General features: G+C 40.7%; 1 protein-coding gene across 6 annotated transcripts in view; it reads left to right on the forward strand.

The window, feature by feature from the left end:
- CWC27 (CWC27 spliceosome associated cyclophilin) overlaps window positions 1–14,236 on the forward strand; it is a 207,556-nt gene that overhangs the window by 10,499 nt on the left and 182,821 nt on the right. For all 6 annotated transcript variants that reach the window (XM_038401697.2, XM_038401705.2, XM_038401704.2 and 3 more), the window contains exons 3-6: window positions 2,756–2,868; window positions 6,770–6,913; window positions 7,304–7,402; window positions 7,656–7,759. In XM_038401697.2, the coding sequence (XP_038257625.1) occupies window positions 2,756–2,868; window positions 6,770–6,913; window positions 7,304–7,402; window positions 7,656–7,759 (460 nt within the window). The remainder of the gene's footprint in view (window positions 1–2,755; window positions 2,869–6,769; window positions 6,914–7,303; window positions 7,403–7,655; window positions 7,760–14,236) is intronic.

Raw genomic sequence — 14,236 nt, forward strand, 5'->3', positions numbered from 1 at the left:
TTAAGAACTTTTATACTCTAACAGCTTATCTATCACGGAAGGGTGGCTGTTAATTTAGCAATATATTGGCAACATGCCTTCTCATGTTCTTGGTTTATTTTTTTAACCCAGCTGTCTTTATTTCCAGTCGCTTACGTAATAGTGGTGTTATACTTAATTTCTTGAACACTTGATAACTGACAATAAGAAATTATTTGCACAGAAAAAACCAGCATTCTGACAAATAATGTGAAGTATGCAGTTTATTTTTTCTCGCATTTGATATAGTTTGTATGTAGTTTTTAGATCCATTAATTCACATAATTTCCTAACCTGAAGATTGGTTTAAGAATTACCCCACAACTTTGTGTGGTGATTGGTGGAAATATAGCGCTAGAATATTCTTACTATTTTAAGCTCCTGATGATTATATTAGAGCAGAAGTCTAAAAAATAAGGAGATACTGTAGAATAAACACAGATACGTTGGACTTAATTCTCCTTTTATGCTGATCTCTGTCAGTAATAACTCAAAGTTCTTGGTAAAAGGAGTATACAGGACAGGAGAACCAGGTCTATTAAGACTATCTGGGAGATGGCTTCTTTTATTTCCAGCTTTTATCTATCAATATTATCCTTTCAGTGATATGCAATGCCTTAAAGTGTACAGCAACACAGAAAACTGTTCTGTATTGTATATTAGTGTGTTTAATTTTGACACCATTGTCTTGAAAATTTTAAAATATTTACTTGATCACACATTCTATGGTACTTCCCCGTTCATATAAATGGGATATTTTATCATTGAAAATTGAAACAGAAGTTGAAAATCAACAAAATACCAGTCTTTGAGTCAAAGCTCAAGTTCTAACTTCTGTACACATAATAATAATATCTAACCCTAGATCTCAAAGCACTTTATAATTGTGGTCAGTCTCATTATTATCAGATGGGAGAAACTGAGACACAAGGCAGAAAAGTGATTTACTCAGCAGGCTAATTGTAGAGCCAGGAATAGGTTCAGTGACTCCCACTCTAGTGTTTGAGTAGCAGCCTTGTTAGTCTGTATCCGCAAAAAAGAAAAGGAGTACTTGTGGCACCTTAGAGACTAACAAATTTATTAGAGCATAAGCATCCGATGAAGTGAGCTGTAGCTCACGAAAGCTTATGCCCAATAAATTTATTAGTCTCTAAGGTACCACAAGTACTTCTTTTCCAGTTTGCAAATTAATTCCAATTCAGCAATCTCTCTTTGGTGTCTGTTTTTGAAGTTTTTTTTGTTGAAGAATGGCCACTTTTACATCTGTAATTGAGTGACCAAAGGGATTGAAGTGTTCTCCGACTGGTTTTTGAATGTTATAATTCTTGACGTCTGATTTGTGTCCATTCATTCTTTTACGTAGAGACTATCCAGTTTGACCAATGTACATGGCAGAGGGGCATTGCTGGCACATGATGGCATATATCACATTGGTAGATGCGGAGGTGAACGAGCCTCTGATAGTGTGGTTGATGTGATTAAGACCTATGATGGTGTCCCCTGAATAGATATGTGGACAGAGTTGGCAACGGGCTTTGTTGCAAGGATAGGTTCCTGGGTTAGTGGTTCTGTTGTGTGGTTGCTGGTGAGTATTTGCTTCAGGTTGGGGGGGCTGTCTATAAGCAAGGACTGGCCTGTCTCCCAAGATCTGTGAGAGTGATGGGTTTGTCCTTCAGGATAGGTTGTAGATCCTTGATGATGCGTTGGAGAGGTTGTAGTTGGGGGCTGAAGGTGATGGCTAGTCCTGTTCTGTTGTTTTCTTTGTTGGGCCTGTCTTGTAGTAGGTAGCTTCTGGGTACTCTTCTGGCTCTGTCAGTCTGTTTCTTCATTCAGCAGGTGGGTATTGTAGTTTTAAGAACGCTTGATAGAGATCTTGTAGGTGTTTGTCTCTGTCTGAGGGGTTGGAGCAAATGCTGTTGTATCGTAGAGCTTGGCTGTAGACAATGGATCGTGTGGTGTGGTCTGGATGAAAGCTGGGGGCATGTAGGTAGGCATAGCGGCCAGTAGGTTTCCGATATAGGGTGGTGTTTATGTGACCATCGCTTATTAGCACCGTAGTGTCCAGAAAGTGGATCTCTTGTGTGGAGTGGTCCAGGCTGAGGTTGAGGGTGGGATGGAAATTGTTGAAATCATGGTGGAATTCCTGAAGGGCTTCTTTTCCATGGGTCCAGATGATGAAGATGTCATCAATGTAGCGCAAGTAGAGTAGGGGCATTAGGGGACGAGAGCTGAGGAAGCGTTGTTCTAAGTCAGCCATAAAAATGTTGGCGTACTGTGGGGCCATGTGGTACCCATCGCAGTGCCGCTGATTTGAAGGTATACTTTGTCCCCAAAAGGGAAATAGTTATGTGTGAGGACAAAGTCACAAAGTTCAGCCACCAGGTTTGCCGTGACATTATTGGGGATACTGTTCCTGACGGCTTGTAGTCCATCTTTGTGTGGAATGTTGGTGTAGGGGGCTTCTACATCCATAGTGGCTAGGATGGTGTTTTCAGGAAGATCACCGATGGATTGTAGTTTCCTCAGGAAGTCAGTGGTGTCTCGAAGATAGCTGGGAGTGCTGGTAACGTAGGGCCTGTGGAGGGAGTCTACATAGGCCAGACAATCCTGCTGTCAGGGTCCCAAAGCCTGAGATGATGGGGCGTCCAGGATTTCGAGGTGGTCACATTGCTTACACTATAAGTGTACTTTTAGATTATTTAAAAATATCTATAGCAAATATTCTTTTTCTTTGCAGGTTATTATGACAACACAATATTTCACAGAGTTGTGCCTGATTTTATAGTGCAAGGGGGAGATCCCACTGGTACTGGGTCAGGTGGAGTGTCAATCTACGGGCTCCCCTTCAGGGTAGGTATCTGTATAGTTCGTTTTTAATTACTGTATATTCATTTGCAAGTGATTTTACTAATAGGAGAGATTGCTAAAACAAAGCTCACACAAGAAATTAATCTTTTCTCATGTACAGTGATTGCTTGCACATCTTGGGTCTCTGTTTTTGAATGTGCATTTTTTTTCATGCACAGTTCCAAAATCTGTCTGTATTGTACCCAGGGTACTAATATAATGTGTTAGTCTATTAGCAAAAACTGCATGAGGAAAAGTGAAAATAAGGTATAGTAAGAGAGCATGAAGAAAAGTGGAATCAAAAGGGTGAAATAAGTGATGTCTTTACATTTAAGTAACTGACACAATTTTACACTCAAGTGATTTCAATGTTTTTCCTACTAGATATTCAATAGAGCAAAAGGGGATCAGAAAGCACCAGGTAAACTTGTGTGGAATATTACAATAAAAGGAGAGTCAACAGCTTTCAGATGTCTTCATCTTCTCTTGCCCAGATTGCAATTACTGAATAATGCTTTCCAACACTTGTTGTGCTCGTGTTCTGGCAGCAGCAAATATTCAAAAGTATGGACAAATATTTGCATGTGCCAAACTTAGATACAGAAATGCTCTTATACTTGTGCAAGTTTAGATCTGATGAGCATAGGTCCATGCACAGCCCTGTCTTAAACATATGTTCGCTGGGGTGTTTGCACACACAAGTTAGAAATCATAGGAATGTAGGCTTGGAAGGTCTTCTAGTCCATTGCCCCCACACTGAGGCTAGACCAAGTTGGGCATGTGTAACTTTTCAGTGTAGTTTAGAGTATTTCTAAAATTTGACACCCAGTCTCTTAATATTTATATTCTTCATATGTTAGAAGGTACCTTTAAAAACAGTCTTCCCCTTTCTAAGTGTTCTTCTGTTTGTCTCTCACTTAAGTATTGCATTGAAACAGAGGATTAACTAGATATGAGATTGTGCCAGAGAAAGGTTTTGTTGTATGATTTTGTGATCTGTTAGACAACACTGAAGTGGTTAATGCTATATGTTCAATTATTTTATCACAGGTAATGTTTATAGGCAAGGCCCTGTATACTATGTGTAAAGCTGCATTGCTCTTTTCAACCCAGGCTTCTGGTTCTTTTCTAACCTCAGGCTTCAAAGGAGATAGTTTCTCTTCTGGATTGCATGAACAAATAGATTTATACTACTAAACAGGGAACACGTATGATCGGTTGGCCAGACTATTTTTTTTTCAAGTTAACATTAGCATGCAACTTTTGTTAATTTTTTGCATGCTAACTCTGCATACAGTATTTTTTGGAAATGATTCAGTTGCATAAAGTGAGTTTCAAGCTTTGTATCCAACAAGGGCTACTATGTGGAATCAGGGCTGAGCAGGATATTGTTACTGAGTCAGTGATACTTCTGTCCAATAGTGTAGCTGCATTGTTGATCTCCATGTGGTGGTGATTTCTTTCCATTCTGGTCTGTGATGGGGTTTACAGACCCCACACAAAGGCTAAGGAAGTGAGGGACCAGTCCTGGCCAAGAGGACCCTGCCCCTCTGCAGCTGCAGAGCATGCTCCAGATAGAGAACCTACTTAAAAGGGGACTCTGACAGTCAAGCAGCTGTGGAGGGAGATTGAAGGCAAGGCTGTCTGGAGGGAAGAAGCCAGTTTCCAGCCTCTGGGACAGAGTGGTCCAAAGGAGAAAAGTCTGGACTGTGGGTAAGACCCAAATGGAAAGCCAGGGGTTTGACCCTTTTCCCTCCCCTGCTCCATGAAACGGGAGAATAACTGGACATTGAGAAGTGAGCTGGAAAGTACCCGTTTGACTATTTAGGTTGTTTAGACTGATTGGGAACTCTTTGCTAGGGAGGGGCAGAGTGCTGTAACCATACCCCAAACTGAAAAGTGGGAAGGTAGGAAGTAGTCCAGGGGAAGCTGGTCTGGTATATCAGCAAGAGGGGTCTAAGACATTCTTGCACCTTCCCCTTTGGGCCCTGGACTAGACCTGGTCGAGAGGGAGAGTCCGGGTCCCCTACCTTCCCCTCCTCCTATATGGCTGAGAAAACCCAGGGAGAAGTGGGCAACGCTGGATTGTAACTCAGATGCCAAGCCTGCGGGCTGCCCAGCAAGGCCATCCCAAGACTTTGGGGACTCTTGAGCCACGGCTTCCCAGTCCACAAGTGAAGCCCTCTACATGATCACGCAAACAGAAGAAAAATAGCCCCTTTCCAGGGTTCCTATGCTTCTGCCACCCCTGTAGTTACACACAGATCCATTCCTGTCATCCAGTTCAGCCTTATAAGACTTGGTCACAAAAAACAGCAGCTTCATACCCCTGCCCTAACCTTGGTCTTAGGGTGCATCTGTAAAGTTAACAGGAGCCCACTTAAATTATGATCATGCACTGAGTCATGTGTGGGTGGGCCCCTAGCTTGTGCAGAGCCCGTGTTGAAATGTGAGAGGGGGAGGAGTGGTCTCATTTTCCAGGATTGTTTGTTTGAGTCTAATATTTCATTCTCTCTATAATTTTGAGGACCCAAGATGATTTCTCTCACAAGAATTAACCTGAGAAGGAGTTGTCACAGAAGTCTTTAAATATAGGGTTTTCTTCCTTCAGACTATTCTTAATATTGGGGAAGTTTGCCTGCTTTTGTGTGAAGAAAAGGAGTACTTGTGGCACCTTAGAGACTAACAAATTTGTTAGTCTCTAAGGTGCCACAAGTACTCCTTTTCTTTTTGCGAATACAGACTAACACGGCTGCTACTCTGAAACCTGCTTTTGTGTGCTTAGTTTTTCTTTTTGTCATGCTAGTTCTGTGTGCACTTACATAAATCGTAAGCACCTATTTTTTGCACCATCTTTACATTTTCTGGGCTCTTTGTGTATAGTCGGGGCTCCCTGGTTCTGTAAAGTTAGTACTTCACATAATGGAATATTGATTGGCTGTGTACTGTGCTGTTGCTAACCTGTTGGGCTGGCTAAAAGAACAAGGAGACACAGTTGGGAGAAGTGGGGGCATGGGGAGGAAATTGTATATGATCTTGTATTTGAAGATTATCATAATGTGTAGGCACTGGAGGGAGGATTAAATTTGCATGGGCAACTTTTAATATCCACAAAAAGAAAAGGAGTACTTGTGGTACCTTAGAGACTAACAAATTTATTTGAGCATAAGCTTTGTGAGCTACAGCTCACTTCATCGGATGCTGAGCTGTAGCTCACGAAAGCTTATGCTCAAATAAATTTGTTAGTCTCTAAGGTGCCACAAGTACTCCTTTTCTTTTTGCAGATACAGACTAAAACGGCTGCTACTCTGAAACCTTTTAATTTCCTGTCTTTACATAAATGCTGATTCTGCCTCCTTTACTAATTCTGAGTAGTACCTTACCTTGGAAATATTGTGTCTTTCCCAGCAAATAAGAAGTGGGCCCATAATAAGGATGAAATACTGGTGCTATTAAAATCTGTTGCAGAGCTCCCATTGATTTGAATGGAAACTGGATTTGTTCTGAAATGCAACATTTTTACCTAACAAATATAATATGATAGTTTTGATGTCACAAGAAAAATGTAGGTTTTAGTCTTTTTTTTTTTTCTAATAGGAGAGATTGTTTAAATACTAGATTTCTTTTTTTAATCACATCTATATTATTGCTTTGAAGTTGAAAAATATTTTTCCATTTCTTAGCCTGATTAACAAGAAGCTCTTAAGCTTGCACTTTTTAAAAACAATTCATGTATTTGGTTGCATTGTTAACCTGGGAGTAGTTTTTGATGTTTTGGTACAATATTGTAAAATTTTTCAAACACAAGAAATTCTGCCTTATGTATATTAGGATGGTTCTTTACTGGTTAAACAAGTGCAAAATTAAAATTGCATACTAAACAATCTTCCCTTTTATTTTGAAGGATGAATTCCACTCACGATTGCGTTTTAATCGAAGAGGACTGGTTGCTATGGCAAATTCTGGAGCTCATGATAATGGCAGTCAGTTTTTCTTTACGCTGGGCCGTACAGATGAACTTAACAACAAGCACACCATTTTTGGAAAGGTTCGCTATAGAGTTATGACTTGAATCATGGTTTTGACAGATGCAATTAAATGTACTTCTAAATTCAGAGAATGTTTTCTTTTTATCTTAGTACTTCACACTGCTCAAATGCATTTTGCTACTTTCAAAGTTATTTTAGTATTTAAGAACTTCTCAGTTTTTGTCTGTCTTCCATGCCTGACCTTGATCTTAGTTGGTAGTTTTCCTTAGTAGTTAATTTTCCGTTGCTTTTCTACTAAATTGAACCTTTACGATACACTTTTTCAGAGTAATCTAATAAAATTAAAAGTGCCCCGATTGTTGCATATTCCCTTAAATTTTGCAGAATACTTATCAATTTTCAGAGTGCTTGTTAGGCTTTGAAATAACTAACTTTTGTGAATTTGCTAGATTACTGGGGATACCATATACAATATGTTACGACTGACTGAAGTAGAAATTGACAAAGAAGAGAGACCACTCAATCCACACAAAATAAAAAGTAGTGAGGTATGTATGCGGTTAATTAAAATATTCTATTTTTTCTTTGTCAATTCTGTTCTAGTAGGATGTGCTGGCATTAATTTATCTGAGTGGGTTATGTATTATTGCTGAAAAAATAATTTTCAAAATAGTGAATTTTTTTTAAAAAAAGTCTTATTTTTTAAAGATGTAAGTATTCTAAATTACAGCAAAATGCTTATTAAATATTTATACAAAAGATTCTGTAATATTTATACAAAAGATTTAACTTTTTCCTTAGGTTTTGTTTAATCCTTTTGATGACATCATTCCAAGAACAAATAAAAAGCTGAAAAAGGACAAACCAGGGGAAGAAGTAAAAAAGTCAAAATCCAAAGGCACAAAGTAATTATACCTCATAAGTGGGCCTTTCTTTAATTTTTTACAGCTCTAATTATAAAATTATTTTAGTCTTGTTCTATGATATGCTAATGCCCTTGTATAGTACCTTGTAAAATAAATGTGGTACATGATTTTTTTTCAAGATGGGAGGGCATAAAAACTGTTTTCATAGTTTAAGCAATTTGTCCCTTTTCCTTTATTTCTTAATGCTGAATATTATAGTTGGTAAAAAGATTGTTTACATACAGTTGCAGGTATAAGATTTCAGCATTATATATACCAAATTACAATTTAAAAAACTGTTTAAAGAACAGTAAGGTTGCAAAGTGAAGCAGTCATAAATTAAGAAATGCCAGAATAAAGGGTGCATGTGCAACCTTAATATGTGCCCTTTGTATGTATGGATCATGATACAGTCTCTGATATCATGATTATATACTACTTTGTCCAAGGCACCGTCACCTCATTCTGTGCATCGGACTGATGGTGTTCTCAGAATGAATCAATACTCTTGTGATTGACAAAGTTTTCTGTAGGACTCCTTATTTGGTGCAGGAATTGGAAAGTGTATAGTTAATAAGGCAAGGGATTGCAAGAAAAATGGTTTTATGGTCAAGGAAATTGAATTCCATTCTGGAGAATTGGATTTTATCCCTGCCTCTGCCACAGAGTTCCTTTGTGATGTTGGGAAAGTCATTTAAACTAAAATATTCACAATTGGCCACTAATTATGTGTTTCTTATTTTCTGGATGTCAAGTGGGAGACATTTGGTGTCAAATTTACAGAAGTGTAGAGTGCTCACAACTTCAACTGAAGTCTGGGAGATGTGTTTTGAATGTATAAAGTGCTATAAAAATGCTAGGTACTCTGGAAAGATCAGTCCTTCAGTGTCTCAAGTTTAGTACCCAAAATTAGTGGACATTTATGACAATTTTAGCCTTAATATCTTTGTGCCTTGGTTTCTCAACTGTAAAATGGGATAATACCATCACCTAATCTCACAGAGTTGTTGTATTGATAAATTCATTAATATTTGTGAAGCACTAAGATACTACAGTGAGAGTCCCATAGCGACATCAAAGAGAAAATTAATAGTTTTGTATTCAGTGCAGGGTTTGGATGGTGAGTATTAAAAAAAGGTTTGTGGCCACGTATTTTGAATGAGGAGCATAAAAAGAGATATTGAATAACTAGCTAGCCCTTCAATAAATGAGGTAGGGGTCTTTGGGGAAAAGCGTGATTATGTAATTAAAAATTGTATGATTATATATACACAAGGGGGCAAATTAAGTTTGCATGGGCAACTTTAATTCTGGAATTTTCTAACTTAAGAGTGCTTTGCAACCTTAATCTTTTAACAAGTTTTTTTTTTTTTTTTTTTAGTAAATTCCTCGTTTGTTTGTTTGTTTAAAAAAGACATCAACATGAAAAACCAAATTCAGTCATGTGGAACTATTATGTATATTGGGTCATCAGCAAGATTCAGTTAGATCCCAGCACAAATCCCTACCACTTAAGCCACCTGAGTAATTGGCAGTAGTAGATGCCTGTTATCCTCTGTGCGGATTGCGCGCACACACAATTTGACATTGAGTTTCACATCAGAGATTCAGGACTCCTGGTTTGGATTCAGTTTTAGGTTCTGGAGGGGAGTATGTTGCAGTGGTGTTGGATTCCTTTTGCTGTTGTCAGTGGCCTGTCTCTGTCCCCCTCTCCTCCTATCCAGTGTTCTGATCCCAGCACCTGCTTGCCTCTCCCTCAGCTCCGAACCATTTCCCTGACTAGTTCCTTCACCCCAACCTGCTTGCTCCTCTCACCTGTCTTCCCTTCTGACTCCTGTAATCCCTCTGTTCTTCTTCGAGTAGCATCCTGATGGGTACTCCACTTCAGGTGCGCATGCTCAACCTACCCTGTGATCAAAGATTTTTGGTAGAAGTGCCCGTTTGGCCTGCTCACGCACCCTGCATGTCGCTGTGCCTCGTAGTGAGGTTATATTGGGCTGCAGGGGCAAATCGCCTTCAATTCATTCTCAACTGTCTTCATCCTGAGATGAAGCATTTAGCATTCCCTCTTAGTTTCACTTTGTATACTGAGCTAAATGAATATGCTTAGTTTAGTTTAGACGTTGTTGTTGTTCCCCATTTGAGGGATTATTTTGGACTTGGTTTTTGTTTCTGAGATATGGTGGGGTCCCCACACTTTAAGTGTTGTCTTTCATGCTGGGAAGATACGTCAGTTAGTATGGACAATCTCAGTGTCTTCGGTGCGTAGGAGACGCCCATATACCATCAAAGTGTAAGATCTGCTCTTCATTCAAGAGCAGATCTAGAAAAAATAGGGAGATAAAGTACAAGCTCCTCATGATGGAATTAATCCTGAGACCACCTTCTAACCTGGATTTCAAGAACCCTTGTACATAATGCCTGTCTACATCTGGATTCTGGTCACTGAGAGCCTCGGGATATCCAGCATGGTCACTCGCCACAGCTGTACCAAAAGTCCCACTCTCTTAAGTCCACAGATACTGGCAGGAGCTCTAGATCTCCTTCCAGGAAGTCTTGGTCACTGGGGACCTCAGGCCCCAAAGGGAACGCTACTGAGACGCCAAGTACTTCTGGTACCACAAAGAAGGAACCTGCTTCCAAGAGCCATGATATTGCTAAGAAAGGCACAATAGTGAACACCTCTTCTACTTCCAGTGACTATGCCGATTTTAGTGGACATTCCACTTTAAAGAGGTTGGTGTCATCAGATCCTTCTGTACCTATCCCAGTGCTTCAGACCTTTTGCATCTGAGTCAGGACATTCTTGTTCTGTGCACACAGGACTGGCTGCACCAACTCATATTACCAATGTACCTACCTCAGTTGGCTGCACCAACTCACATTACCAGTGTACCTACCAAGGCTGACTTCCGCATGGCTCCTGCTTATTTTCCCCCGCTACAGCAGGAATTTCAATACTCAAGAGTCTTCCTGGTATCGAAGGAGCAAGCACCTCTATTACTTACCAGGACCGCATATCTCTTGGTCTACTGGGTTACTGTCTCAACACTTCTTCTCTTGTTTCTCTGACTTTGACCACCCAGATTGAACAATTATCACTTCCCCTAGACTATGTTCAGGATTACTATGTTGAGGATGACTCCTCCGACTCACAGATCTCTCTTTACAGATCTTCTGTCTCCTCCGAGTCATTATTCTCCTTCACATACAGAAAAAGGGGAGGATAGGCAACACTGACCTTTGACAACCTGGAGTGATAAACCATGGATGCCTCCTCTCATGCCCTGTGCTGCTGTTCAATGATCTCACCAGGATCCCTGGGCCCTATATTGACGACAATTTTTTTAAGGGCACTGAGTCCTCTCAGGAAACACAGACACACGCTGTCTTGTGCCTTCACTTCCTCCTCTCCAGCCAGAACCCAGAGAAGAGACGTTTGAGGAAAAAGAAACAAGAGCTCACAAAGCTATTACACCTCATATGTGTATCTCTTCTTTATTGCCAGATGAGGTAGTAATGTGTCTACCACAGTCATTGGCAGATGAGTTTAGAGATTTCCAGAAGCTGATGAAGTATATCACAGATACTTTTCAAATCCTGCTTGAGGAAGCCCAGGACTCCCATCATAAACTGGACATTTTACACACCCCAGCTTCTCATGTGGCACTCCCTATTAATGAAGCTTTACTAGAGCCTGCTAAGACAATCTGGCAAACTCCAGCTATGCCGCCCGCCCTCTCCCCCCCCCACACACTTGTAAAAGTGCCAACAAGAAATACTGTGTGCCAACCAAGGATTCAGAGTTCTTATTGTCACATCCAACACCAAATTCACTGGTCATGGATGCAATGAATGTATGTGGTAGACAACACAATACAAAATATACTCCCTATAACAAGGACCAGAAGTGACTAGATCTATTCGGTTGCAGGAGTTATTCCTCCCCAGTGTTACAGTCCAGAATAGCAAACCATCAAGCACTCATGTCAGAATACGACTATTTGTATTCTAACGAGTTTAACACTTTTATTGACCATTTGCCAGAAGAGCACCACAAGCAATTTTATGGCTTTCGTACATGAGGGTCAGCTTCTGCCAAAGACATTGCTGCAAGCCTTCATAGGTGCAGTTGATACAACAGCCCGGTCCATTTCAGTTGAGATTGTTATGGGCTGAGCGTCTTGGCTGCAGTTGTCAGGCTTTCCTAGGGAGTTACAGAGCATGGAAGAGGACTTCCCTTTTGATGGTCACACATTGTTTGTTGGAGTCACTGATGATTGCCTTCACACTTTGAAGGACTCAGTGGCCACACTTAGATCCCTTGGAATATACACACTTGCAAATAAAAGAAAATTTTAGCAGGTTCCAGACATCACAAAGGTCTTGCTCAACTCACTTCTCTACTTTCTGTAGATCAACTGATGCTCTGATCAAGATGCTGAGATATTCCAAGAAAAAGCCTGCTACTACCTCCTCTTCATTTTAGCCATCTGCAACATCCAAACATTAGCTCTGATGGCTTCGTCAAGAGTCTGAACCACCTGCTCCAAATAAATCTATCTCTGCAATGTCCCATCTTCCTTCCCCACTTTGGATACCCCTCTTTTCGTAGTTTGGATCTGCATAAGAGACAATAACATCCAACACGGGGGTTGGGGATTGTACCATCTTGGTTATTCCATCCATTTCACCTCCCATCCCCTTTTCCTGTCTCTTTTCAGAGACCCATCTCACAATTAGTTGCTGAGTCAGGAGGTTGCCTCTGTCCTATGCTTAGGGGTTATAGAACCACTTCCAGTTCAGCACGGGGAAGAAAGGTTCTGTTCTAAGTATTTTCTGGTCCCCAAAAATAATGGAGGATGGAGACCAATATTAGATGTCGGATGTCTCAACAACTGCATGAAATAACGTAAATTCAGGATGGTGATCCTGACAGCTATTATTCCCTCTCTAGATTTCAGGGATTGGTTTGTGACTCTCTACCTTCAAGACACTTATTTCCACATTGAAATTTACCCCTCTCACAAGAAGTTTCTTTGATTTATAGTCAACCTCAACCACAACTACTTTCAATACCAACTGCTCCCTTTTGGCCTCTCCTCTGTCCCAAACATATTCTCAAAGGTCATGGCAGTCCAAGCCGCCCATTTACATTGTGTAGGCATAACTGTCTTCCTTTTTCTCAATGATTAGCTACTCAGGGGCTGATCCTATCATGAGGTCCATTGGCAGTACAAATGATGAGGTCTTTGTTTCATACCTGAGACCTCCAGATTAACCATGAAAAGTCCGTTTTGATCTTGGTTCAATGGATAGATTTTATGGGAGCCTCAACAGGTTTGCGAATCTACAGAATCTTAGTACAAAGATTCAAGTAAGCCGTCAGATTTCAGCAGGGAATTGTCTTCAGCTGTTGGGCCATATGGGGGTGTGTCTCTGCATGACCCAACATGCCAGATTGCATCTTCAGTATTTCAGGGGTGGCTCAGGACAGTCTACATACCAAACAAGCACAGACTTCACAAATAGGTCTCTCTTTCCCTTTGGTTTCTGGACTTGATCAATTGGTGGAAGAACTCCTCCAAAGTCTGTGTGGGGAGTTCTCTTCTTTCAGCCTCCTCTGACCACCATTATCACTTCAGACAGATCCCTGTTGGGATGGGGAGTGGATCTTGGTCCTCACGTCATCCAGAGCAAATGGTCTTCCTGCGAGAGTCTCCTGCATATCAACATTCAGGAGTTCAGGGCAGTCAGGAATGCTTGCTCCCATTTTCTTTCACTGAACAAAGCCAAGTTAGTCAAGATCATGACAGACATTGTATCCTGCATGTTTTACATCAATCGACACAGGGGACCATGCTCCCCCCAACTCTGTGCCGAGGAGACACAGTTCTGAAATTAGCATGTAACGAACCTGATAATTTCTCAGCCTCTTACCTCTCAGGTATACAGAACATTACATCTGATCACCTTCGCAGAAACTTCTCTCAGAGTTATGACTAGAAGATGGATTCACAAATCCTCCACAGCATATTTCTAACCTAGGGGTTTACAGAAGTGGATCATTTTGCCACTGCTGCCAATGCAAAGTGCAGGAAGTTTTGCTCTGTGGGGGAAAAGGGGAGAGAGTCGTGTCTCAGTCACTGGGAAATGACTTTCTTATTGCATGGGCCAGGAGTCTTCTTTATGCTTGCCAACCAATGCCATTGAACTTGAAAGTTCTCAAAAAGGTCAAGCAGGACAAGGACTAGGTCATTTTGATTGCACTGACTTGGCCAAGGCAGGTTGGTACTCTTACCTGATTCAATTCACTTCACTTCTCATCCACTGCTGAGACTTCCAGTTGCTTGCCACCTATTGTCTCAGGATGCCCCTCGACAGCCACTTCACACTAGTTTGGAAGTTTTCTGATCTCAAGCAAGGCTCCTAGATGGTTCTTGGGATAGAGACTTCCCACTTAACAGAGGTACAACA

The sequence above is a fragment of the Dermochelys coriacea genome, chromosome 5 (assembly GCF_009764565.3).
Source record: "Dermochelys coriacea isolate rDerCor1 chromosome 5, rDerCor1.pri.v4, whole genome shotgun sequence".
Classification (NCBI taxonomy): domain Eukaryota; kingdom Metazoa; phylum Chordata; order Testudines; family Dermochelyidae; genus Dermochelys; species Dermochelys coriacea.